We start from the raw sequence: 24068 nt of genomic DNA, 5'->3' as shown, positions 1-24068 counted from the left end.
GTGTTCGGCCCCATGTCAAGTGAAATTAATTTTAATGGTGTTTTGGTCATAGAAATTATCTTCTCTCGCATTTCTCGGGATTTTCGGCTCGTAATTTACATAAAATATGGTATAATAGAAAGCTGTCGTTTCCCTTTCTGTTTGCTCTTATTAAAAACAAAGGTCTAAGATTCTGGCGGTTTTCCTCACTCGTTTAAAAACTTCTTCGTTGATTTTGATACATTAAAGCGATCACGATGTCAGCGTCTTCATCGGCCTGTGTGAGCACAACCTTCGCTAATCCCTCAGTGCTCGGGGCCGAGATCCTCTCGATATCTGCCAGTTTGGTGCAAAATTTCTCTCGAACAGTTTCCGACCAACTATACTACAATCATCCATCCATTACGCTCAATGGGATCGATTATTGCAATGTTACTGTCACGTATACCCATCCCGGACAGAATGACACAATCAATGTTGAGAATTGGCTTCCTCTCAACGACTGGAACGGCCGTTTGCAGGCCCTTGGCGGTGGTGGCTTTCTTGCCGGGAGGTTCCCATTGACGAACACGGCCATGGCAGGGGCGATTGGAGAAGGTTACGCGGCAACATCCTCTGATGCGGGACTTCCACTTTCCTATATTCCTGACCCGTGGGCTCAGGTCAGCTCTGGCAATGTCAACCTCTATCTTCTTCAAGATTTGGCCTCCGTGGCACTTAATGATCAGGTACGAGATGATCCATGAAACATACAAATACCTCAGCTTGGAACTAATCATATGGCAGGCTATCATAGCCAAATCCATAGTGAACGACTTTTACGGACAACCGCCAGCTTACTCTTACTGGAGTGGATGTTCGCAGGGTGGTCGTCAGGGCATGATGCTTGCGCAAAGATATCCCGAGGCTTACGATGGAATCGCTGCCGCTGCCCCAGCTTTCAACTGGGGTCAATTCATTCCAGCAGCCGCTTGGGCTCAAGTTATGATGAATGTACTCGACATCTTCCCGTATTCTTGCGAATTGGACGCCATAACCGACGCTGCCGTTGCTGCTTGCGATGGGTTGGATGGAATCATGGATGGCTTGGTCTCAGACGCCGAGTCTTGCCATTTCGATCCTTTTACCACGGTCGGTCAGCAGATCAACTGTACTGAGACGGGATCGGTGATTACGATTAGCGATGGAGCTGCCACCATCGCAAATCTGACTTGGACGGGTCCGAGGTCATCTAGCAATGAATTTCTCTGGTATGGACCCTATTCGCAGGCACGACTGACTGGTGCGGCTGAAGCCACAGGAACTACTTCCGACTTGGGATACGCCATGACAAGTTGTAGTAATGGGACTTGTATTGGTGTGCCTACTGGCCTCGGCGAAGCCTGGCTGAAATTCTGGGTTGAAAAAGACCCGGCATGGAACTATACCCTCATCACATCTACGGATGAATATGCTAGTCTCTTTCATGCATCTGTGCAACAGTTTGATTCCATCATTGGCACAGCCGATCCCGATCTCCGAGAATTTGAGGCTGCAGGAGGAAAGATGATTACCTACCACGGACTTGTAAGTACTGGTTGACATCTGTATTCAATGATAGGCACTGATTATATAGGCTGACGGTCTTATTCCTACCGGTGGCACCGTGGACTACTACAACCGAGTATTGGATATCAGCCCCCACGCACAGGACTATTTTCGCTTCTTTGAGGTACCTGGACTGGCGCATTGTTCAGGAGGCAACGGTGGACAACCGACTGCCACGTTCCAAGCTCTAGTAGACTGGGTTGAGAATGGTGTCGTCCCTGAGTCGTTACCGATTAGCTTCAACGATACTGATGGTGTCTTGAACGAGAGGATCCTGTGCCCGTTTCCCGCAAAGGCGACCCTCAAGTCCACCTGCATGGCAAGTACCAGCGCTGACTGTTTCGAGTGTGCTTAATATCACAATTCAAAGGTTCATAATTTGTGGTGGGTGGCAGACATACCTTTCTTTCGGTAATATTCAAATCAAGCTATTTTGCTTGACATGAAACTCTAATATTGGATTTCTATCACCATGCATTTTTCTCCGAATTGAGTTTCCTTGGTATGAGCACCAAGTATTATATATATTGCAAAAAAGTTCGAGTCTATCACTGGCCACCAAAACACACACTAGAGTTTCAAGTCAGGCTGTGCTCTGCTTTCAGTGTCCCGAATTCTCTCCTCCACATCGACTTGACCAAGCTTTTCTTGTTTAAACAAGAAACAGGTGATGCGTTTCATTTTATTGCCTTTATCGAGCTCGTAGAGTGCACAACACGAGATCTTGGTGACATCTCCGGGGACGACGGTATAGCCATGAACAGTTTGGTTGGTCGCCTTGAGGTAGCGAAAATAAGACTCCATTTGAAGGAAGACATTGCCCCGATCACTTAGTACCACCAGGGGAATGACATTCTCCTCAGCATCTGCATGTACGACATTGTAGTGTTTCATGACGCCAGCACTTCCGACAAGTGTTCCAATCTCGGGGTCTGGGATAACCAGCTCGATGTCTGGCGCGTAAAAGGCGTGTTGTGCGGCATAGTCCCTCGAATTGAATGCTCGTAGATAGTCGAGTAGGTCTTGAACAGATAGATACGGTACCTCCATGGTCATGATCGAGAGCAATGTCAATAGCTTGTGATGAAGATAGATAAAGTATGGCTCATCCCTTTGTCATTTGCAAACAAAGGACGAGCGTCAGCCCAGTTTTAATCATATATTTACAATTCCATATCACCAAAAAATCCGAATTTGTACGACGTCGCGCTCGACGAAAACAAAGCCCGAGGGCTCGGAACGAAGGGGAATCGTATTCATACGTTAAACTTATGCCGCCGGGCACGCCTGTGCAGACTCCGCGCGCCGACCGACGCATGTTGCCTTATTTTTTTTTTTAATTAAGATAGATAGATCACTGGCCCACCGGGCAGCACGGAGCCGGTGCACGAAACGACACCTGCCTGGGGAAAAGCCTGGTGAAATCCGGGGTGGCGTTGATACTAGTTCCATGATATTAATTGCTAGGTCGTTCCCAACCTGTGCATCACACAATGCCTCCCGATCAATGCAATTGTATCACCGAAGCTCGCCTTTATCATGTCCCGCTGGAAGTACGCCTTTTCCCTCTCCAAGGAGGACGTCAAGGAGCTGACACCGCCTAGCACCGTGGTCCTGATCGGTAAGAAGATCTATGATCCACCATCCGACAATAACTAGTGCAACCACAATCGGTGATAATAATTAGATCGGAGTTCGGATCACTTAAGAAGCCCTGGCCATCTTCACTCCGTATCTGACTAGCCTTCTTCAGGACCGAATGCCGGATCTAATCGCGTAAATCGGGGAGGGGAGCAACTATTAATACTACTCTAGAGGCGATTTAGGAACCTAGCACCTTTACTACAGAACTCGGGCCATCTCACATACCTATCTTGGAATTTTGCGAACCATGATAAACCTGCCCGTCTATTCGGCCACTCTAGCGCCGCAATTTAACCTAGACAATGACAATGCCGTCAGCGCGATTAACATAACCATCAAGGTTTATACTTCAGCTGCCAAGGCCGGGCAGCCCCTCGTGATGTTGCCCCTGAATGTGGGAACGACGCCGACACTGCGGTATGACGGGGAAGCTCTGAGCGCATCCGACGCTGCGGGTCCCTTGGCCCTGACAATTCGGGACACGGCCGAGGCGAATTCAGAGCGGTACTGGTGCCCGGCGCGGAACCCGCAAGGGGAGATCGTGCTGAGGTGCACCGCCGTGCCACGCGAGACGGACGCTAAGACTCCCAGCGGGCCGCGTATCGATCTGCGGATGGATCAGGGTGGCGTTATTGGTCTTGGAAGCGGGTTCCTCCCGTATCCGGCCGGGACGGACAAGTGGGAGTTCCGGATCGACTGGCAAGTGCCTGTCTCGGCCCCGGCCGGAACGCAGGTGGTGTGCTCGCTTGGCGACGGGCTCTGCAGCCGAGACACTGGGTCGCCAGATAACGTCCTCGCTACTGCCGTTTTCGCTGTGGGGCCGCTACAGCGCTATCCAGCGTGGGAGACGACACAAGGGAACCAGGCGAGCAGCCAACGATTTGGGATGTACTGGATGGGCACGCTTCCATATAACGTTAACCGTCTTGGCCCGCTTGTGGATTCCATTTTCCGATCGATCGCGGGGTTCTTCGGCGACAACAGCGAACCTTTTCGCGTATTCATCAGAAAAGTGTGGACGGGTCATGGCGGTACTGGTGGCTACAGGTCATTTCTCCTGGAATATTACGACGGTGTAACGGACGAGCAAACGGAGGATAGTTTGATAGACCTTCTCGCGCACGAAACTGTCCACGAGTACCCCCTGATGATTCCCGAGCGCAATGAGGATGTCTGGTACAATGAAGGTGTCGCAAACTATTATGGAGTCATTGCGCCGTATGTGGGCGGTGCAGTGGACAGGAAGTACCTCGTCAAGGCGCTGAATGACCAGGCCCAAGCCTACTACACATCGACAACCGTCAATTTGTCTTACCAATATGTCTTGGACCATTATTGGGATGATTTTTCTGTCACCAAGACACCTTACAATCGCGGGTTCATCTTTCTAGCCCAACAGCAGGGCCGCATCAACCGGGCAACGGGTGGTCGTAAGAGCATCGACGATATCGTGCGGGTTCTCTACCAATACCGGTTCCGAGGCCAGGAGCATAGCGTGGACGACTTCTACCAGATACTCACCGACTTTATTGGTGAGTCTATTGTCCAAAAGGACCGAGAGGCCATGGAAAATGGCCATCTGATCGTGCCACTGGAGGACTGCTTTGCCAAGTACGGCCTGAGGCTTGTGAGGAAAGATGCCGAGCAATTTGAGCCTGGCTTTGACCTAAAATCCTTGCGCAACCTGAAGATTACTGGGTATGTTATTGCACACACCTCAACTCTCCGCTGTTGTCTCGATAATTGTGCATGACTTGTGATCTGACATCTTTCCTTAAGACTGATACCCGGCTCTCGGGCTGCTTTGGCCGGTCTCCGGGAAGGCGATCACGTCGTTCGCTCGTGGATGCTCTGGACTGCAGGTGACAAGCTAGACAGTAAAATGCAAATCACTGTTCTTCGTGACGACGTGGAGGAGATTATAATTTATTGGCCGAGAACCCACTACAAAGTTGAAAATTGGGTCTGGGAAGACGTTAACGCTTAGCTAGGTTACTGGGCAGCTTTCGAGGCGATTTTCAGACTTCATAATTGTCAAATTAATTAACCTGATGTTAAGCCTAAGATTAGTTGACGCACTTGTATATACATTGATTGGCTTTTAAAGTGTATGCGCACACCTACGTCACTCTGTACCTTACATTTATCGGTACCTTTAAGCATTACAGGTCCGTGTGCACGGAATTGTTGCCGCTACCTGCGGGCGCTAACTTTGGCGGGCTAAGCTACCATGTACCTGGCCGCAAAAGTTCAACCACCCATAGCTCCGGCTTTATCCTTCTGCCACTGATCAACACATATAGCCGGCAAAGCACTTGGTATGGAATGCGCGCTGTGCAACAAGTCCTTCATCGGAGTGCAAAGGCGATAAGCCCATCCGAATTCTACGATGCCGTTCGCGAAGCCTGCAAGCCTCGGTTTTCCGAGGCGAGGGTGGTTAGAAACCATCGCCCAGTCGGTACGTCTTTTCAGTTAACCCTCTTCTCTGCGCCATGTTCGTCATGCTTTCATATATATATATGTTGGAGTACTGATCTACTCTTCTCTCAGCTCTTGGTATAAGCGGTGGTGTCGATTCCATGGCATTGGCCTTTCTCTGCTCCCAGCTACGCAAAAAAAGGACAGAGCTCATGATCGCCGACAACCGCCTCCAGACCTTTCGAGGTTTCGTCGTCGACCACATGCTCCGCGAGGGCTCATATGAAGAGGCCTTCAATGTATCCAGAGCAGTTCGGAAGCTAGGGGTGACTTGTGAAGTCCATCAAGCGAGTTGGACGAGAGAGCTCGGCCCCGATGTCGACCGCAACAACCTCCCGAACCTCGAGAGTGCAGCTCGCAGAGTCCGTTACCGAAGGCTAGGCAGACTCTGTGCTTACCGCCATATTTCATCGCTGATGCTTGCACATCATGAAGACGACCAGTATGAGACGGTCCTCATGCGCTTGATGGCTGGGCACCGCAACCGGGCCCTGCGGGGCATGCGAAAGGCGGCCGCCATTCCAGAGTGCGAGGGTCTTCACGGCGCCTTTGACAGTGGATGGGTTGATGATCAAAGGCGTCAACGGCCCAACAATCAACTCACCAGAATCCAGCGAAAGTACCTAATGCACGACCTCCAGTTGAGCATCGGTTCGCTCGAGGATACGGAAGCATTTAGTAGTCAGCAACTGGACAACCTCCTCTTGGACGACGACCTTCCTGGTATGGATGACTGGTCATTCGGGTCAATGCCTGTTGAAGATGGCGGCGTTAGCGTATACCGGCCGCTGCTAGAGTTCAGCAAGGATAGACTTATAGCGACCTGCCTTGAAAACGATGTGCCGTGGTTCGAAGATCATACCAACAAGGACCCGACTCTGACCACGAGGAACTCTATTCGACACATGTATAGATCTTGCGAGTTGCCGCGGGCTCTACAGAAGCCCAGAATCATTGCACTGTCGAAAGAATGGCAGCGTCGAGCCGCAGCTCAAGATGCCGAGGCAAAGCGACTCGTGCAGCGAATGACTTTACACAATTTCGAACCTCATGCCGGGACATTAGTGGTTCAATTTCCAAAATTGTCCGTGTCGAGACCAAGCAGATATTCGCGCACCACGGAACGTTACCAGCGCCGACGCTCCTACATGCGGCTGATGGCGGCTCTGGCTATACAGCGAGTGATTGCCCTTGTCTCTCCCGAGTTACAGGCCCCTCCGGTTGCAAATTTGCAAAATGTTGTTTCTCGTCTCTTTCCAGCGCTATCAGAGGCTAATGGCAAGAATGATTCTGCCCCAAAGGGCTTCAATATCGCCGGATTACATTTCATGCCCATAGAGTCCACGCCGCAGACTGTGAATCGTCGAGGGCAATCCCATCAACGCACGTGGTACATATCGCGCCAGCCTTACCCGGCCAGTATGCCGCTTCCACAATTGCGGGTATCCTACTGGTCGGCGGGAAGACCCGGTAAGCGCTGGGCCCGTCGCGACCACTGGAGGTGGTCAACATGGCTGCCGTGGTACTTTTGGGACAATCGCTACTGGATACGTCTGACTCACCGTCTGCCGTACCGTGTCGTCGTCATGCCATTTTTGATTGAGCATGCCAAGCAGTTTCGCGAGTCTTTGAGCCCGCAAAATCGTGACAGATTAGCTTCGGTTCTCAAGGAAATTGCGCCTGGAAAGGTTCGATATACCCTACCCGCCATATACTCGGAGGAGTATCTAGACCTGGACAACATTGTTCCGAGAAAGGGGTATCCTGTGCCCGAAGGTCAGTATACGGAAGGGGTTCGTCTCCCAAAAAGAGAGCGATCCAAGCCCCAACCGCTCGCGCCAGTCGATCCCTCAAAAATGAGGCTCTTGGCCCTTCCCACGCTGGACGTTCAGATACCTGGGCTTGAGAAATGGTTGTTGTACGAAACTCGTCACCAGCGAGCAGATCGCAACACTCTTCGTGCCATGGCAGACTACAGTAAAGGCTCTTTTAGTTCTTCGAGAACATTCCAGGCTGGAAAGATGAGCTCAAGCAAGAGGAGACGCAGGTCTTGACTGGATTTTGAGTAGTCCCAATATGATACACAATTCCAAAGAGATACTATCAAGCATGTCGTCGTGGCTGATATCGGGATGCAATTTTTCTCGTTATGTTTTCTTTCTCTATTCTTTCAAGCTCTCTACTGAGCAACAATTGCCTCCGTTTTCATATTCCTTGTTGAGACCCCATCGTGCCTAGGCGTCAAAGCTTGAAGGCAACTCGAATGCCATCTACCCAGACCGAGCCACGGAATAATTCTTCTTTCTTTCCTTTTTCAAGTGCTATAATTTACTCACGGTCGTGTTGTGCCCAGCCAACAACTACATTATCGGCCAGACGTCTCAGTAGTATCGCTCTTTTCGGCCACTCCATTTCTTGCCCTTTCTCCACTGTTTACTGACGTCGTCATCATTCTTCTTGACGCAGTCGGAGCATCGCCCGTCCACTTCTGTAGTCATAGTTTCCACGTTGCAATGTGACATGTGACTAGGGCGCTTCCTCTTTGACATGTCGAGATAGGCAATATGCTCGTCGTGGTCGCCATCGGCACCACGCCGCCAGGCAATATTGCATAGAACGGTGTGCAGGTACTTCCGGCAAGGACACCTGGTAAACTGGTTGTAAGTGTCGGTACACATGATGTTTAACAATGAAGGTAATTGTTTCTGTTGTTGAGCGAGGGGGGCTGTATCTCCGAGGTCTAGCTTCTGGTGTTGTCTCTGGCTTTTCTCTCTTATCTGTTTGTCTTTTTGTATTTGCCGAACAGGTGTTACCAGCACGGCTTTTATACTTTTGAGAAAGCAGTGCTTGTGATGTTGATGTTGATGATGGAAGATCCATGGCGTCCAGGATGCGTGATTCGCGTACAAAAACGAACACTTTGTCCTTCTGCCACAAGAGACGAAAATATTGGCAATGGTGACAGACATTAGAAAATGTACGTGTTTGACAAAGGGATTGATCCGAGGGCTTTTACATGATTCACAGTGGGAAGGGGAAAAAAAAGGCTTCACCGCAAAGAGTTTCTAGAAATAGAATCTTGTATCACCCAGAGTGGCAAGCTTTGCGGTGTTTCCCCGCCCTTGTGAAAGGATCAGACGCTCACCGACGTGAGACGTGAACTTGCACATTGGAAGCTGTATCGCAAGACAAAATCAGGAACATGACCATGGTCTGTACTCCTTGGCGAGCACAGAGGGTTGTGGGTGAGTTTTTGACATATGATAACAAGGTCATTATAGAGAGTCGTAGAATTTAAAGGGTCAAATCATTGCTTCTGTAAACATTTCTTTATACTGCTTCTGGTTATGGATACCTATGATTCCTGCAACAGACAAATACTGCTTGAAATACTCCTAGACTGAACAACCATAGCTGAGTATCAAACTTGTCAAAGAACGTACACCTCTGAAATGGAGCATCAGTCAATAACCTTTCTATGGAGAACATTGCCGACGGCACGTGGGTAATTATCAGACGATACGACAAACATGTAAGGGCATGCATATATTTATACCTTTAGAAGCGACTCATACAGAGCAAGCTACCTATTCGAAGCGGAAAACAATGATCAAGACAACAAGGGCACCACGAGACTTTGATACCCATGGCGAGTACCAAAATTAGCTTCATTGTAGAAGGAAATATCAGTATCACACTGGTTCTGATTAATATGTTGACGTGCAGATTTCTTACCCTCCGCCTCATCATCGGGTGCAGTCGAGTCAGTCACATGATTCAGTGTCCATCCTCAGCCTTGCGGTTATCGGTTCATTCAACTTTGCATGTGTACAGTCATCTAGTCATGGTGCAATGGTATGGACGCATGATTGGGCCGTACACACAGCAAAATACAAATGCTTCTCGTGGTTTGTAACTTACCAAGGACATCGAAGTGATGACAGCAACACATAACTCATCTTGATATTTTGTGTGTTTACTGTTCACTAGGGAAATTGGCAGCAGGCGCCGATCTTTTTTTTCAGCAAACAAGTTGAATTTCTGTCTAAGAAGGGAAATATCAAGAAAAGGAATGGTTACTGATTCGAATATACATATGCTTGGATGCTCAGGAAATATTTGTTTGTATAACCCACTCGACAAACAACAACTATAGCTGTTTCGTAGCTAACTACCTGTTCATATTCCTCACGTGCAGCTTCCAAAATGTACAACTGATATAGAGCAACTAATCAAGATTCAGACGCGTGCCGTAGCCTTGGCGAGGATCATATAGTGTGGTTAATTAGGTATTATACTATGTATAAAGTGATTAATGAGATGCTCTCTGGGGCAGACCTCATAGTGCCCGAGCTCGGATCGGATATGATGCACTAGGCTGAGATGCGTTGACTATACTCCACCTCTTGGGAGACGGTGCATTATCGCCGAAAGGTGTATATCACATGCCATTATAGTCTCACCTGGCGCGCGCGCGCACGCGCCTCAAGGGTCGGGTCTTTTAATTCTTGTAAGCACATCATGAGAAAATGCTCTCCCCCTTGCGTGTGGCGGTCGGCACACCATCCCTTTTGGCCCCCTCTCAGCGGTCCGCAAACCGGCCGGCCGCGCATGATAAAGAAACCATGTGCCTAGACTTCCAATTTGACAATGTGCGATATGGCAGGGCCTAGGCCCAAGCGCCGTTCAATGACAGCTTCCGTCACTTGCGAACTAACGGCAGATCACACTTTGTGGGGATGCATATCACATCTGGTGGCGCTCATCGAGTCCAAGAAGTTGAACCGCTCTCCATTTTTAACCATTACCGCATAATAGCTATTGGAGACAATATCCAGGTGTGTCCTCTTTATGCGGAATACAATGTCAGGCTCCCCCGATAGGATTAATGAAAATTGGACATGTCTTTCCAGCTCCGGCAATGGGGGTCTCGAGGTTCTGGATTTGACAATTGACAGGACAGAAAAGGAAGACAGGGGCCCGGCGGCCGGCATCGCGGATATGTTGAGGCGGGGAGCGAATAACGTGCCTTGCTTACAGGACATGGGCACTTGACTGGTCTGCCGGCAGTGGAATCAAACCGCGAAGTTGAGGGGGTTGATAAAGGAAGGAAAAACGAGATGCGATTGATTGAACTGGGAAAAAAGACATGAGACAGGAAGGGGGGAAAAGCCACGCTCCGCGGTTCGCATAACGCGCGTTGTGTTGTAACAAGGCCATTTTCTTTTGGGAAAAAAAAAAAAAAAAAAAAAAAAGTACCAGACTTTGCAATACGATTTGCTCGTCACCTATTGTGTAGATGGAACTCCGAGCAGCAAATCGCTTTTCGAGGATCCAGCTCTCGTCTGTCCTTGGCTGCGAGCTCGATACGACCAAATATGATACATGTCCTGTCATCTATGATACCTCACACGGACAAACACCTACCAAACACGCGAATTTCCAAGAAAAATCAATGTCCGTGATGGAAGAAATTTTTTTCTTCATTTCTTCTCATCACTCGTGTGCGCGGTGAAACCTGAAACCGACAAACGAGAGACTGAGAAGAAGGAAGCGCAAAGCACAGTTACCTTAGCGACCCCTCCACCGCTGGTGATGAAAGACTACAAATACTGTGACGAGGCCGGGATGTTTCGCAGCAAATGGGCAGCACAAATATAAATGCAGGGCTCCCCTGTAGCGAAAAGAGAAGGACAAGGAGAAAAAAAAAAGATGCTGCCAGAGATGAAAGCAAGAAAAAAAAGCCAATTCCAATCCCCTGGTGCCGCCCAGACTCGCCTATTATGTATGTGCGTAGCCAGTACAAATGGTTAGGCCTCAATGCGACGGCCGGGGACAGGTCCGACGGGCTGGGAAAAGGGTGGTAGAGTGTCACAAGAGAAAGAAAAAATTATCCAATCCCCTGCCATATTCTGCGAGACACACATGCAACCACAAGAAAGACATTGTGGGAATGAGCGGTAGAGAAGGCCCAACGGTCAGGTCGTCCATACATCACCGACCATTATGAGTCTGTCCACACCACCACCATCTTTTACTCGGCCGCGTTGGGCGACATTGGCTCTAACCTAGACCTGTTTCTCCCGGCAGCAGCTTTCTGTCTTTTTTCCTTTGCGCCAACCAACACATATGCGCGCGCGTTGGTTTCTGTTCTTGAGCAAGCACATTTCCTTCTTTTTTTCTCCTCGTCTCTCCAATGTGACAATACCCGTCATCACCCTTTCTTTTACGACACCGCTTGTCACCGGAAGCCGGAGGAGTCGACCCGACAGCTTGTTACAGACACATGTAGTTGCGCGTCATTTGGGGGGCTGTCATGTATATATCTTTTAGTGGGGTGTATGAATGTCTCCCCAAAATATTTGAGATCGCGATGAGATTGGCGACTTTTGTTTTACACATGCACACAAGGGGGGGAAAAGAAGAAGAAGTAAAAGACACCCCTGATATATTCCCGGCACCGGAAGGGAGCCCGGGCACAGAAGAAAGAGTTTGTTTGCACCAGATTCGGGGAAGCACGTCCGTTGGAGATGCGCACTAGAAATAAGGAAGGGGGCAAGTAAAAGAAGGGAAATTCAATGCGACCAGCCTGCCGACCCGTTTGCTCAGAATATTACAGCCAAGGGGAGCAGACTCGTCGGACTATGAAATTCAAAAGAATTCTCGCTGAACCGACCATAGATTTGCGTCCGTCCGTCCCATTTGCAACGTTTCACCGCCATGTGTATGTGGACTATACGAACATGCGTGTACTATATGCCGTGCGTCTTTTGGTGCAGGTGTTTGCGTACAGAAATGGTCATGTATCATAAAACTTTAGACTTCTTTGTACGATCTCTCGTAAATATGGTTCAATCATTTTTCCATTCTTGATGAACTCTGTAAAAAGCAAGAGATTCTTATTCCGGGGAGGATGATCCGTCATGTCTTGCAGTCTTTTTCATGATCTATCAACCGGATCGTGCTTTTCTGATAGACCTCTACAATTTTTGCTTTTTCCCTTCTGCGCGTACGTACATGGACTTGACATCCGCCGCTGCACATGAAACAAAGATGAACCTAACCTAGGTGACATGCTGGCAAAGAAACCAACGGATCCGATAGTACCGACTATCTCGGTTGCATCTCGGCTACTAGCAAAAAGACTACCACCAGCCACCCAGGCTAGATAGACTATGGAGGAGAAGCTCCCCGAGGCAGGCCTGGCAGGCTCGGCTGGCCATGGAAAGAAAGAGGCGAGCCCCACGGTTATCATCCATGTCGGTTACCAGACCGAGCGGCCGACGATCTGTCAAAAAACCAACCCCACTGAGACCCGGCAAACAGCTCCACCGAGCGACCTGAGAGGAGAGATTATCAAGGCTTCACTAGGTAATGATAAGAGAGATAGATCTACTGGGCACGACTTGCCCCGAAATTGCGACAATCTTCCGGACACAACCGAGTCGAGAACTTGGGAAATGCCCATTCGAGCTGCTCTGGACTTGTTTTTAGCCTCGGTGTAATTCAACTCCTTTTGAACAGCACAATAGTAGTTACAAGGCGGTTAAAGACGCTAGTCGGTCCCGGATAAGTCGTTCATGTTCCGCGTTTTATAGATGGCATTTATTGAGTAAGTAGTACCAAAGGATGACACGGATGTGCCTTTGAGCTATTGTTTTACTTTATCGCAAAATCCTCCGTTGCGGCACGTATGAGTCCGAAGCAGCTCATCGCTACAGATCTGGTGTAAGAAAATAAATCTGAACCCCGTAAATAGGGCGGGCGCACTGAGCAGAGCTGAGTCTTTGCTTGTTCCCATTTTTTGGTCCCACCGGGAAAATACCGAGGCGATCCCCAGCTTGGGGTAGGTAGGCAAGGCGAAAAGGCGCAAGGTTAGGTAGTTTTTTAGTGGGTGGTCAGCCAGCACGGTTCACCCTCTTGACAATGGCACCAACTCGCGATCTCCGGTCGTTGGATAAGTGTAGATCCGGGCATGATATTTTTCTTGTCTGTCTGGGGCGGCATATTGGTAAAACAACGCTGGGATTTAACTCAAGGTCTGTGTCATTTTCGGCTACATACTGACAGCTAAAACAAAACAAATATTGAAAAGTTTCATCCGTATTTGCATACGATGTAATTTGTATAGGTATTTTAATTATTTTCTTTTGTATGCATGCAGCCGACCGGAAGCTCTTGCCCATGGCTTTTCAACCGTCCGCGGAAGCGGGAAGTTTGAAGCGTCATTGGTGGGATTATGAACCCCTGCTTACCATCGTGCTTTTCGACTATTAAATTTGACTTGATCATCATTTTTCTTTAAATCTGTTCTTTCTTTGGGTTCCCGGCTCCCAAGTATCAGGGTCTACTCGGAAATCTTGGTAAGCGAGCCGAGTTGATTGAGTTCTTGCTTCTTGTACATGATATGTTTTGTTATTTCCCTTGGTGCTGCGATACGACAGTAAGCAGAAATCCTAAGTAGTTACCTATCTTTCATTGTCTGACTCAGGCGGGTATTCCTGTTTTGGTAACGTTCAGGGGGAAAGAAGAGGGTGAGTGCAAATTGCCAAAAGTCTTGTGCGGATAGACAGATGAAAGGGTGTACTACAGCTCGTGCATTGTATTGTTGTAAATCCGTATGTAGACAGATATTCAAGGTTAGGGTTGAACGGCCAGCTGAATATTGGATAAATGTAAAGCCTTTTTCCTGCCAATAACTACCGGAATAGGAACATTTCAGCGCGAGTCGGGTAATGCAAACGCGGGAAAGGGTCCTCGAGCTGCCAACTAGTGTACTATCGAAATCTTACCCCAGGTTTCCCTTTTTCTCCACGATCTTCGCTGACCTGTGTCAGACTTTGTCGGCAGGGTCCAAGCTGGCGGGCGAGGGCGGGGGGATTCCGGAGTTTCTAGTGTTCAACTGGTTACTATGTGGCAATTCACTTTTACACTGAAATGCCTAGGTGCGTACACTACTGGGGACGCAGCTGGCAGCGCGTCTCGCGGTCAGTCTTCTACGTCCAACCATCGGAGAAAAGCGGGTGTCGCGTCGTTTGGAGAGAGTCATTAGCCACCGCTGCCATTGGCGATTAGACAAGGCGTGACGAAATAGTCCAACCGAGCGCAGCTGGCGGATAAAGCTCGAATATCCAGATTGCCAGCACCAGCCCGCAAAGGCCTTCTGTTCAAGGTTTAGTTGGAAAGAGACGAGTCATGATAAGCTTCTAGGTGGCTTCCAGGTTGCTTCTAGCGCTTCTACCATTCCTGGCAAGCCCGCGTAGCGTTGCCGTCCGCCCGCCAGCCGAGTCGTTTTGCTGTTGCCATTCTTGGCGCGACTGGAACGAGTGGAGATGCCTATTCTGACACCTTCTAGCTCACTGATTTGACATGGGGAAATTCCAGATTTCAAGTATACTAGTGTGTGTGGGATGTCGAGTCTCGACAGCTGCTGTGCTGCGCTGGCTGTTGCTGTCCAGGCGCAGCTAGACAAGGCGGTCAAAATAGACATTTCCTTCCCAGAACCTCGTCGCATGCACAGGCAAGCAGGCAGGCAGGCAAGGCAGGCATGCAGAACGGCCGGTAGATTGCCCAGCCATCCTCCCCCCTCCCGCCGATCTGCTGCAGCTCTGACCGATAGTTCTGACCTTGTAAGCCCGGTCACTCAAACTTACCAGCGATCTGGATTGATACGAAGATAAGCTGGGTGATAATTGTCAGGAGTCGCGTCAAAGTAGGTGTTTAGAAAGGGGAGGGTGTAGCGCAAATGCATCACTTGAACCCCTAACCAGCTAACCACTGGGTCAGACGAACGGAAGGGCAAGTGGCCGCGAAGGGACGGACGGGAAACACTGGAGCAAGAGATGGAATGGGATGTGCGCCTTGGCTTAGGTAGTACGGGGAAACCTTACGTTAGCCTGGGGAACGGGCTGTCAGCAGCTCAGGAGCTCAGCAACCGTCTCCCCAGACCAGCAAGAAACCAGATCGACTGGCTGGCGACCGAACACCTGTGTAACAAGTCAGACACGACGGCAGGCGGAGCATCTGCATTGTGATTATGACTCAAAGCCAGCAGGCAAAGGCGCAGTGCAGTCATGGAAGCTCAAGGTAAGGTTACTGCTGCTTCTATGGAGTACCTAGATTACACCTCGTTGATACGTGGATGAGTTGGGATGGACGGACACAGACGAACTGGACCCGTTCGGTGCCCGATACCTAGGTAAGGAGCTGGGCCAAGGTAGCAGGTGTTCGGGGTGTGCTCGGGCGACGACGGCGACGATAACGACGAAATGAAGGGTTTCGTAGTCCAACCCAACCCAACAGGCCTTGGGAAATTCCACTTCCAAGGCAACATGAACGACACTAGATTATTCGGTGCATACATAGTACATGGGCACCAGAAATTTCTGGGGCGGTTTGCGCGCATCCATCACCAAGTGATCACCAGAAATAGGTTTGTATGCGAGTCGTTTGTTTGAGCTTAGGGGGTTTGCTGTCGCTGCTGGCCTTGCTGGCGTTGGGCAACGGCCAGGTACATGATTTAAGCTGTCTCCAAGAAACGAGTCGCGGAAACGTGGACAGGCGGAAGCTAAGATTATGGAAATCCTAATGTAACGAACCTATTTGCTTGTCCTATGGGGCTGGCTGCCATATGCCTTGGAATAGGCACATGTAAATTCAATGAGGAAGAATAGATGGTGTGTAAATGAGTGAGCGTGCGTGTTTGTAATTAGAATGCTGACGTCGTTGTATTTCGCATCCGTCCCATCCAATAAATCCCAAAGGGCACGGCACTCACTGTGACTCTGACTGCTGAAAGGAAGGAATCAGGAAGCGGTGGGCCTTCCACTTTTTGGGGGCCCCGACCCCAAAAGCAAGCTTGTAAAAATAGACTCGTCGCATATCAGAGAAAAGGTGACGCCTGGACATGTATTTGATGATTTAATTAATATTTACTACATGGCGGGAATATTATTGCTGCACATGTGGAAAGCAAGCAAGCAAACACAAGCAAGTACAATCAATTATATTGAACAAGCAAACAAATAAAACCAGCCAGGGTGCAAAATCATGGTGTGGTCATTCATGTCGATAATAGTTGCAAAACAAAAAAGTAACGAAAAAGTAACTCGTCTCGCGTACGAGATCTACAACCTAGGCAGTGATTCCGTACTTCCTCTTTGCTTTCCCGTTTGCCGGAATCTCGTACCGCGACAGGATGGGAAAAGCAGGGAAAAAGGCAAAAAGGGACCCTTTTCGCCGGCGGAAAGTGACCAGCCTAGGCTCTAGTGTCGCCGGAAACATGCCCGAGCTACAAAAAATGGCAAAGAAAAACAAGTAGAAGAAAGAAACACCGACAAGGTGATTGGCCGCGCGGAGTCAGACATTTGCAGGCTTTCCAGGCTTGCCAGGGCTCCCAGACAGGCGGACAGACAGAGGCGGTCTGGGCGACAGGCCAAAGAGGCCCTGGTTTCCGAGCCGTCGTCTTGCAACCAAGTCAGTGAGTCCGGGCTAGCTAGGTACCTCCCTCACTCAGTGTCTGACTGAGCTGAGTGGTATGTCTGGCTGAGTGGGTGGTCCGGGTCTGGCTGAGTAGGTACGTAGATGGATGGACTGGAACCAACGGACCGCGGGTATCGTATCGTGCACTTACATGGTACCTACGCGATCCGCTAAATACCGTAGGTACATGCCAAATTTGGCCAACTTTGTGTCAGCATCCCCCTTCCACCCCAATACTGGCAAAAAGTTCCCAGCCCATGCAAAACGCGGCGACCTTACCGCTACTTTCTCGCGTGGATGTGGGGGTGAGAGAAGCAAGCCAGCCGCAGCCTGTCCGCCCCCCGGGTGCCCACCACTACAACACTTAGACCTGTTGTTTTGTACCTTAGTCTCGGTCCAATATGAATCATGCTGCCTTTTTGTTTTCCTTGTCCCTGGTTCCCCGTGATATATATCCATCCCGTGCCTCGCTCACCATGTCCTACGAAGCTTTTGATCCCTTCCGTTCTGATCATCAGATAACACTACAACATCTTTATTATACTCGAGCTTCGTCTTGACCAACAACTACTACAACGACAACAACTACTACTACATTCGACGAGTACCTAGTATAATACGCTTGCCTATCTATCCATCCATCTATCTGGGGAGCCTTATCACTTACACGCCCATATCCACCTACAACATCGCGCGCACTTGGCGAGAATTAACGCGATAAAACAAATCCGACATATCGACACTTTCGACATCGGAAACCAAGAAACATCCACAAAACAAAATGTACGGCTCGTACGGATCATATAGCTCCATGAGCTCAGTAACACAACCGCTCGACATCGGCTCCAGTAGCTACCTCTCGAGCCCGTCCGCCTACCACCAGTCGAGCTGCGCATTCCCCTCGTGGCAAAGGCCCGAGCGCGCCTCTTCTTACCTGTCCGATGACGATCTGTTGGACCTCGACGACGACTCGCGCAGCTTCACCTCGGGAGGTTCGCACAGCAGCGCCAGCAGCAACGCCTCGGGATCGCCCTACACCACCGTCGCTGACGAGGACTTTCTGCACATGCAACGCGAGCAACAAGCCGCCATGAACCGCGAGGCCATCCGTCTCGTCGTCGCTGAGAAGGAGCGCCGCAAGCAACAGGCACAGATGGCCAAGCGAGCTCGCCGTGGCAGCGGTGGCTCGGCCAAGAAGAGCCCAAAGGCCAAGAGTGGCGCCATGGCACCCATCGACGAAGCTGTCGAGTGATGGGGAGGCAACTGGCAGTTCATGACGTCTTTGTGTCTCTGGATTTTACTTTTGCATGCGGAAATGGTGAGTTATCATCCCCTTGAATGGCTTACACAGCCTACTATTTGCCTCCTGACAACTGCTAACACCATGTCCCAGATTACCAGAATCATTTCATTTTACGACTCATTTTCATGATACCCATTTTGATACCCCCTTTACACACTTCATAATTTTTTTTTTTAACATTTACAAATTTTGATACCCCCCTTACAAGCGCGAGCTTGTTTACCGTCAGCCACGCGAGTCCGTTGCATCATAGAGAGACTTGAGTGCAGGCGTGGTGACGGCGCAGATGGAGATTGGTGGGATGGTGTGGCAAGCCACATAATGTCCACAGTCATCAGAGCCAAACATTCAGGCTTAATGACCTTGTGGTGTGTGGTGTGGCACGTGTTGCGAGACGCGGCGGAGTACTTGGTTGGAGTCAGAGCTCCCCCAAAGAGTCAGGCCGCGGCGGAACGGGAGTCTATTTTGCTTGGTTGTCGCAAACCCAATAGGTCTCAGCTCGGAGACATGGGTGCCGCAAAAAAAACAAGAAGCACAATGGTGACAACCACAACAAGAAGCTCCGTCTTGGTGGGAATGAATGAGTCACAAGGTTTTGCCGAAGCTTACTCAGGCTTTTCCTTGCCTTTGGGTGGTAGGAGGTACGGTGTTGGGCCCTTTTGGCCCGTAATACCGAATTATGGCTCAGCCCGGGTATCCTTCGGGGGGTTTGACCCGTGGCATTTTCGCTATAGCTGTGTGCAACCATCGGGAGATATTGGAGAAATGCGGAAGCTGCCCCAACCGCGGGCCAGTTGGTAGTAGCTTACTTTTGCTTAGCTAGGTAGCAAAGTGGCACTGAAGGAAGTAATACCATCATCATCATCGTATACGTTACAATCCTACAATGATCTTGTTTTTTGGGAAAATCCTGTTTGCGACCTGAATGATGAACTCTGAACCTCACATTAGCCAGTATGACCAATAAGATGGACCCTTTGCGTTTGCAACGAAATAACAAATAACGAGCATGAAATGTTGGTCGCTTTGGAAAACAACCATGATGAGATGATCCAAGCACAGAAAGCACTAACTGGAATTAGCCCCCAGCGATACTCGGTCACCTATACCGACCTATGAGACCCACCCGGGCCCTGGTATATGTTATATGATCGTCATAACGGCAGACATCCGGAAGCCTCTTAGCTGCATGAAGATCACTCTTTGACATGAGGCATCTACCGACGGGCTCTCAAGGGGCTGAGCCTACCCTAGGCAGCCAGGCAACCAAGAGTATGCGTTATTGTCTTGGGACTTTGTTTTCAGGAGTTTTTCTATATACGAGAGCGACAGGGGGTTCAACGGTAAGCCAGAGTCCAGACTTTGAGAGCAGTAGTTAGCTAGACGGGCAATACGCTATGATCATACCTCCCATCACAACTCGTCACATTCCTGCTCCAAGGCTTACTACCAATCTGCCCTTCTGCCATCATCTTATGCCGCGCTGGGGGAAGGGGTAGGCAGCCAATATCACCTTGTTTAAGCCCTGTGCCCATGATCTGACTAGGCCCCTCTCAAAGTCCGAATGTGATGTTATGCGACCCTTATCTACAACTCTAACAAACGAAACAAGAAGAGAGAGGGAGAAAAAAATATGATGAAATGTGACAACTGAGAGCGCCACTTTGGCATGCGGCTCACTGCTTTCGCAGGGGGGAGGGAAAGGAGGATGAGGAGGAATAAGGGGGGTTGCAACAACCAAGTGGTGGGAAGGGTTTCGCACAAGTCGAGACAAAAAAAGGTCGACGAGGGACCAGCCAATAGCCTCACAAAGCTTCCGCTTCACGACGCCATTTGTCCGGCGAAGTCGGATGCCACAGGCCGGGGAACGCCTCCTTTTTCTCTTTCTTGTATATCTCTCCTTACTCGGCGACGCTCACACCCTCAACCCAAAACATTGATGGAAAAAAAAAAAAAAAAGAAGGATTTGGCCATGTCTCTGCCATTACCCATCCCCGAATGAATGAGATTGGAAAACATCTCGCTTATGAGAAGTGATGGCTTATAGTGGCGAAAAAAGAGCAAGTAGAAATTATGATGAATTTAAGAAAGGATTCAGCCATTCTTGACACGCAGTGCGCCCAAGTCGGCGTGTAGGTTTGGAAGCAAAGCGCCGAAAAGAGCGCCCACGACGAGTGAGATCCAGATCCCCTCATTAAAACCACCGAACCCGGGTAGGCGGTAAACGCTATCGACGTTGAGATCAAAAGGAATAATGGAGATTGCTTCCTAATCCAAAGTCTATGAGAGATCCAATAATAAAATCTCATCTTTTGTGTCTCTGGCACGTTGCGTTATATCTCTTCCTGCATCGGTGGGTCGTCCTCTGGGGGTGGCTGGGCCACGGATCTCTCTCCGCCCCCGACATATAGGTTATGAGTGCAAAAGATGTGCTGCAGTATACATATACTTATGCGGGTTGCCGTCTCCAGAATAGAAGCCACAGCCCAGATGCCAATATGCACATAACCACGTTCTTTCTTGCAAGTGTCTATTTTTCGACGTCTAGTCGAACTCAATACCGCAAAGGATTTCACGTTACCAATCGCCAGTTTAGCAGCTGAAATGTAAAAAGGTTTTCATGTAATATTCTGGCTTGGATTGTCTCGGGTGTCTCGGCCAAATCTGTCAATCTCGACCAGTCTCGTCATGTAAGTCAATCCCCATCCCATCACAACTTTAATCACCATGCATACAAATACAACACGAGTACCGACAACGACACGGAAGCCGCTGCATCCACTACGGGGCCAGAGAAACGGTGTGGCGTCGCAGCTCTTCCAAGATTGTGTCTCGGGTCCGGGGGGGTCCAGAACGAGGTGAGGCGCCAGAGACTTCTTCCTCCTTGGCTCAGAGAGCTCGCAGACAATGACAAGGTATAGGATGCCATTCATGGCGGGCCGTGGGAGACACAAGGAGCTCGGTTGCAACTGTGAATGTATGATGAGAGCTTAAATCCCTCTATACTACGAAATGATTTCTCTCTCCAGCCGACAACCTTTCCCCCCCTCTTGAACAATGCATTATAGTCATAGTTTGGCTGGGCGGTTGTAATGATTTGACTTTGTCCCTGTTGGTTGAGGCGGGAAGAGGGAGAGGACAATGCATTATACCTATATAAAATTACGACCATGCAATCTCGCAGCCGCATAACCAACATTGATGCAACCTCTCCATTTCTTCAGCAACGGGAATGCCCATATTGGATGAAAATAAGATGCTAATCTTTGCAAGGAACCGGACCTACGGAAACTTACGACCTCAGGCAAAAAGTGCAACTTTCTGCACCCAGCGCCGAGAAAAGAGCCCCCAAGTTCCATTCAAACATGGTCTCACAAAGCACCAACCCGTCCCCCACGAGAACTCAGCCTGGCAAGGGGGGGCTGATCCCTTTCCGCACCACCCTGTTGGGTGGTTCAGCGAGGCTGATCTGACTCCTAGTGTGGGTAGTCAAGAACCCTCCTTTGCAATGTTACGGCCCGCAGACAGATTAGTAGATGACCTGGAGTGCCTGGCATGAAAACCGTGGTTTGTTGGTGGTGATGGTGTGGTGGTGAAAGCTGGTGCACCCACCATATACTACTACACATTGCAGCCCATACGATTCTGCCGCCTCCCCTGTCTCTTTGCCGTCATGTAAGCACTTTGGATATCACGGCGCGGCCACAAGCGAAACGCAAGGGTATTTGAGAATTGCTGTGAGCAATTGGTTTCAATGGCCTGGGTGTTGATCGTCTCTGCACATCATGATGATGATATGCAATATTGCAGCAAACTCCATGGGTGAAATGGCCTAGAGAAGAGCAAGATTGTGATGTGCAGAGGTGTGAATGGGGAGAGGGAATAAGAAGGGGGGGAAAAGAAAAGAAAAGAGCAACGAGAAACACAAAAATAATCAGCTGCACACCATCCGCGACTACTTTATTTTACAACCCGTTACACACAGACTAACCAGTGTAGTAGGTCATGGAAAGAAGGGTCGCACAAATGCAAGGGACCCAGGACCATTGTTGGGGGAGGGAGGCGGGGGGAGGGAGAGAATATCTCAAAGCAAAGCAATTGGGTGAGATGCAATACCGATCCCATATCTGGAGCTACTGCCCGCCTTTGCAGATTTTCGGATGGATTGGCAAAGCATCACTGCGGTGGTGGTATTCCCATGGTTTGCTCTGCTCCGAATCGTACTTTCGAAAGATGCGTGCGACATGACACAAAGGCAAGAGGATAGAAATAAAAAAGAAAAGAAAAAAAGGGCCGCGGGGTAACGGCCAGCGCAACGCAACGCAACGCAACAGAAATGTTCTGCGTTGTACATACATAATGAAGGGCTTCTGTATCCAATCCCAATCGCAGATGATAAATGAATCATCTGCATGAGCATCCAATGAAGTAAATATCGCCAGGTGTGCAACGAGAGGCAAATACAGAGGATGGGAATCGATTCGCGGGAAGGAATGATTTGCTCCGCGCGCACGTGTATTCGTTTCCCATTGACTGAACAAAGCAACGGCCGAGGGATCTTTGGAAGAGAGAGAGAAAGCGAGATAGGGTCGTATGTGTGTGCGTATGGTTCGATGTAAACCTGAGATTCTCTTCTCTCTAGACGAACACGGCCGATATTCTTAGATTGATTAGATTTGAACGAAACTAATTGATTGATTGGCAGCACGGAAGGGAAAGGCCCAGCCAGTAACCGCAATCTTTGACCTTGTCAATTTCGAGCTCGCTCGGTCATTCACCTGTTTCGGTATCCCGCGTGTAAGCAAACTGGACCGCGTGATCGCATTCTTGGGCATAGATTTACGGTCCTCTACATTAGTCAAAACGCGCAGACTATCGACATATCCCGGACGATGGCAGTCACCTTGAGCGATTGGATGAAGAGAGCGAGATAGAGAGAGAGATGAGAAAAGTAGGCAAGTATGTGTCTTTGGGGCTTGCGCGCAATGGATGAATGAATGGAGAATAATGAACGAATTGGTTGATTGCTCGATGCCGTCAGTGCATGCGTTCGTTCGTTCATTCATCATACCTAGGTAAGGCAGGCAGGCAGGTATACATCCAGTCGTACGTTGAGATCCAACGGGACCCGCCTTTGGATTTCCCTTGATTCGGCTATAGTAACGACGTGAAAGTCCATCAAGTATATATCTATGTATTTCTTATTCTCTTGACACGCGATCTCGGTTGGGCGCACATACCTAGGGCCACGAGTTGTAGTGCAGCACGTTGCCGTGTCTACCTTGAATAGATGGCAAAATGAACAGGGTATCCAAGCATTTATCTAGAGGGTTTTATCGTGTTGCTCAGACACATACACGTTGGCACCCATCGGTGAAGAGGGAAAAGGACGACTCGGGTAACCAACCCAGTCAGATTTCCAAGTGGGGTAGTATCAATTCAAGGTCAAGGCAATGAATAGAGCAAGAAAAAAAAAAAAGCCAATTGGGAATGCATGAGAAGTTTTGGGCATTACAACAGAGGTACAGTGCATCATGTACGTACAAGTAAGTATGCATGTATGTGCGTGCATCTGTCGCTTTGTAATGGTGGTCGT

The 24068-nt window shown here is 49.4% G+C and overlaps 5 protein-coding genes across 5 annotated transcripts; 3 read left to right on the top strand and 2 right to left on the bottom strand.

The window, feature by feature from the left end:
• Positions 1 to 236: 236 nt before the first annotated feature.
• Positions 237 to 1921, top strand: PFICI_08980 (uncharacterized protein; the record flags this gene model as incomplete). Its single annotated transcript, XM_007837561.1, has 3 exons — positions 237 to 707; positions 766 to 1545; positions 1595 to 1921. 3 exons carry the CDS (start codon positions 237 to 239, stop codon positions 1919 to 1921), a joined length of 1578 nt encoding a protein of 525 aa, XP_007835752.1.
• A 215-nt stretch (positions 1922 to 2136) lies between these two features.
• On the bottom strand, positions 2137 to 2616 carry PFICI_08979 (uncharacterized protein; the record flags this gene model as incomplete). Its single annotated transcript, XM_007837560.1, has 1 exon — positions 2137 to 2616. The coding sequence occupies one exon, from the start codon at positions 2614 to 2616 to the stop codon at positions 2137 to 2139; it is 480 nt and encodes a 159-aa protein (XP_007835751.1).
• An 841-nt stretch (positions 2617 to 3457) lies between these two features.
• Positions 3458 to 7742, top strand: PFICI_08978 (uncharacterized protein; the record flags this gene model as incomplete). Its single annotated transcript, XM_007837559.1, has 3 exons — positions 3458 to 4908; positions 5514 to 5668; positions 5761 to 7742. 3 exons carry the CDS (start codon positions 3458 to 3460, stop codon positions 7740 to 7742), a joined length of 3588 nt encoding a protein of 1195 aa, XP_007835750.1.
• A 327-nt stretch (positions 7743 to 8069) lies between these two features.
• On the bottom strand, positions 8070 to 8366 carry PFICI_08977 (uncharacterized protein; the record flags this gene model as incomplete). Its single annotated transcript, XM_007837558.1, has 1 exon — positions 8070 to 8366. One exon carries the CDS (start codon positions 8364 to 8366, stop codon positions 8070 to 8072), a length of 297 nt encoding a protein of 98 aa, XP_007835749.1.
• A 9584-nt stretch (positions 8367 to 17950) lies between these two features.
• Positions 17951 to 18421, top strand: PFICI_08976 (uncharacterized protein; the record flags this gene model as incomplete). Its single annotated transcript, XM_007837557.1, has 1 exon — positions 17951 to 18421. The coding sequence occupies one exon, from the start codon at positions 17951 to 17953 to the stop codon at positions 18419 to 18421; it is 471 nt and encodes a 156-aa protein (XP_007835748.1).
• Between the last annotated feature and the right edge of the window lie 5647 nt (positions 18422 to 24068).

This window comes from Pestalotiopsis fici, assembly GCF_000516985.1.
Source record: "Pestalotiopsis fici W106-1 unplaced genomic scaffold PFICI_Scf_6, whole genome shotgun sequence".
NCBI classification, from domain to species: Eukaryota; Fungi; Ascomycota; class Sordariomycetes; order Amphisphaeriales; family Sporocadaceae; genus Pestalotiopsis; species Pestalotiopsis fici.
This window is presented reverse-complemented; position numbering and strand designations above follow the sequence as displayed.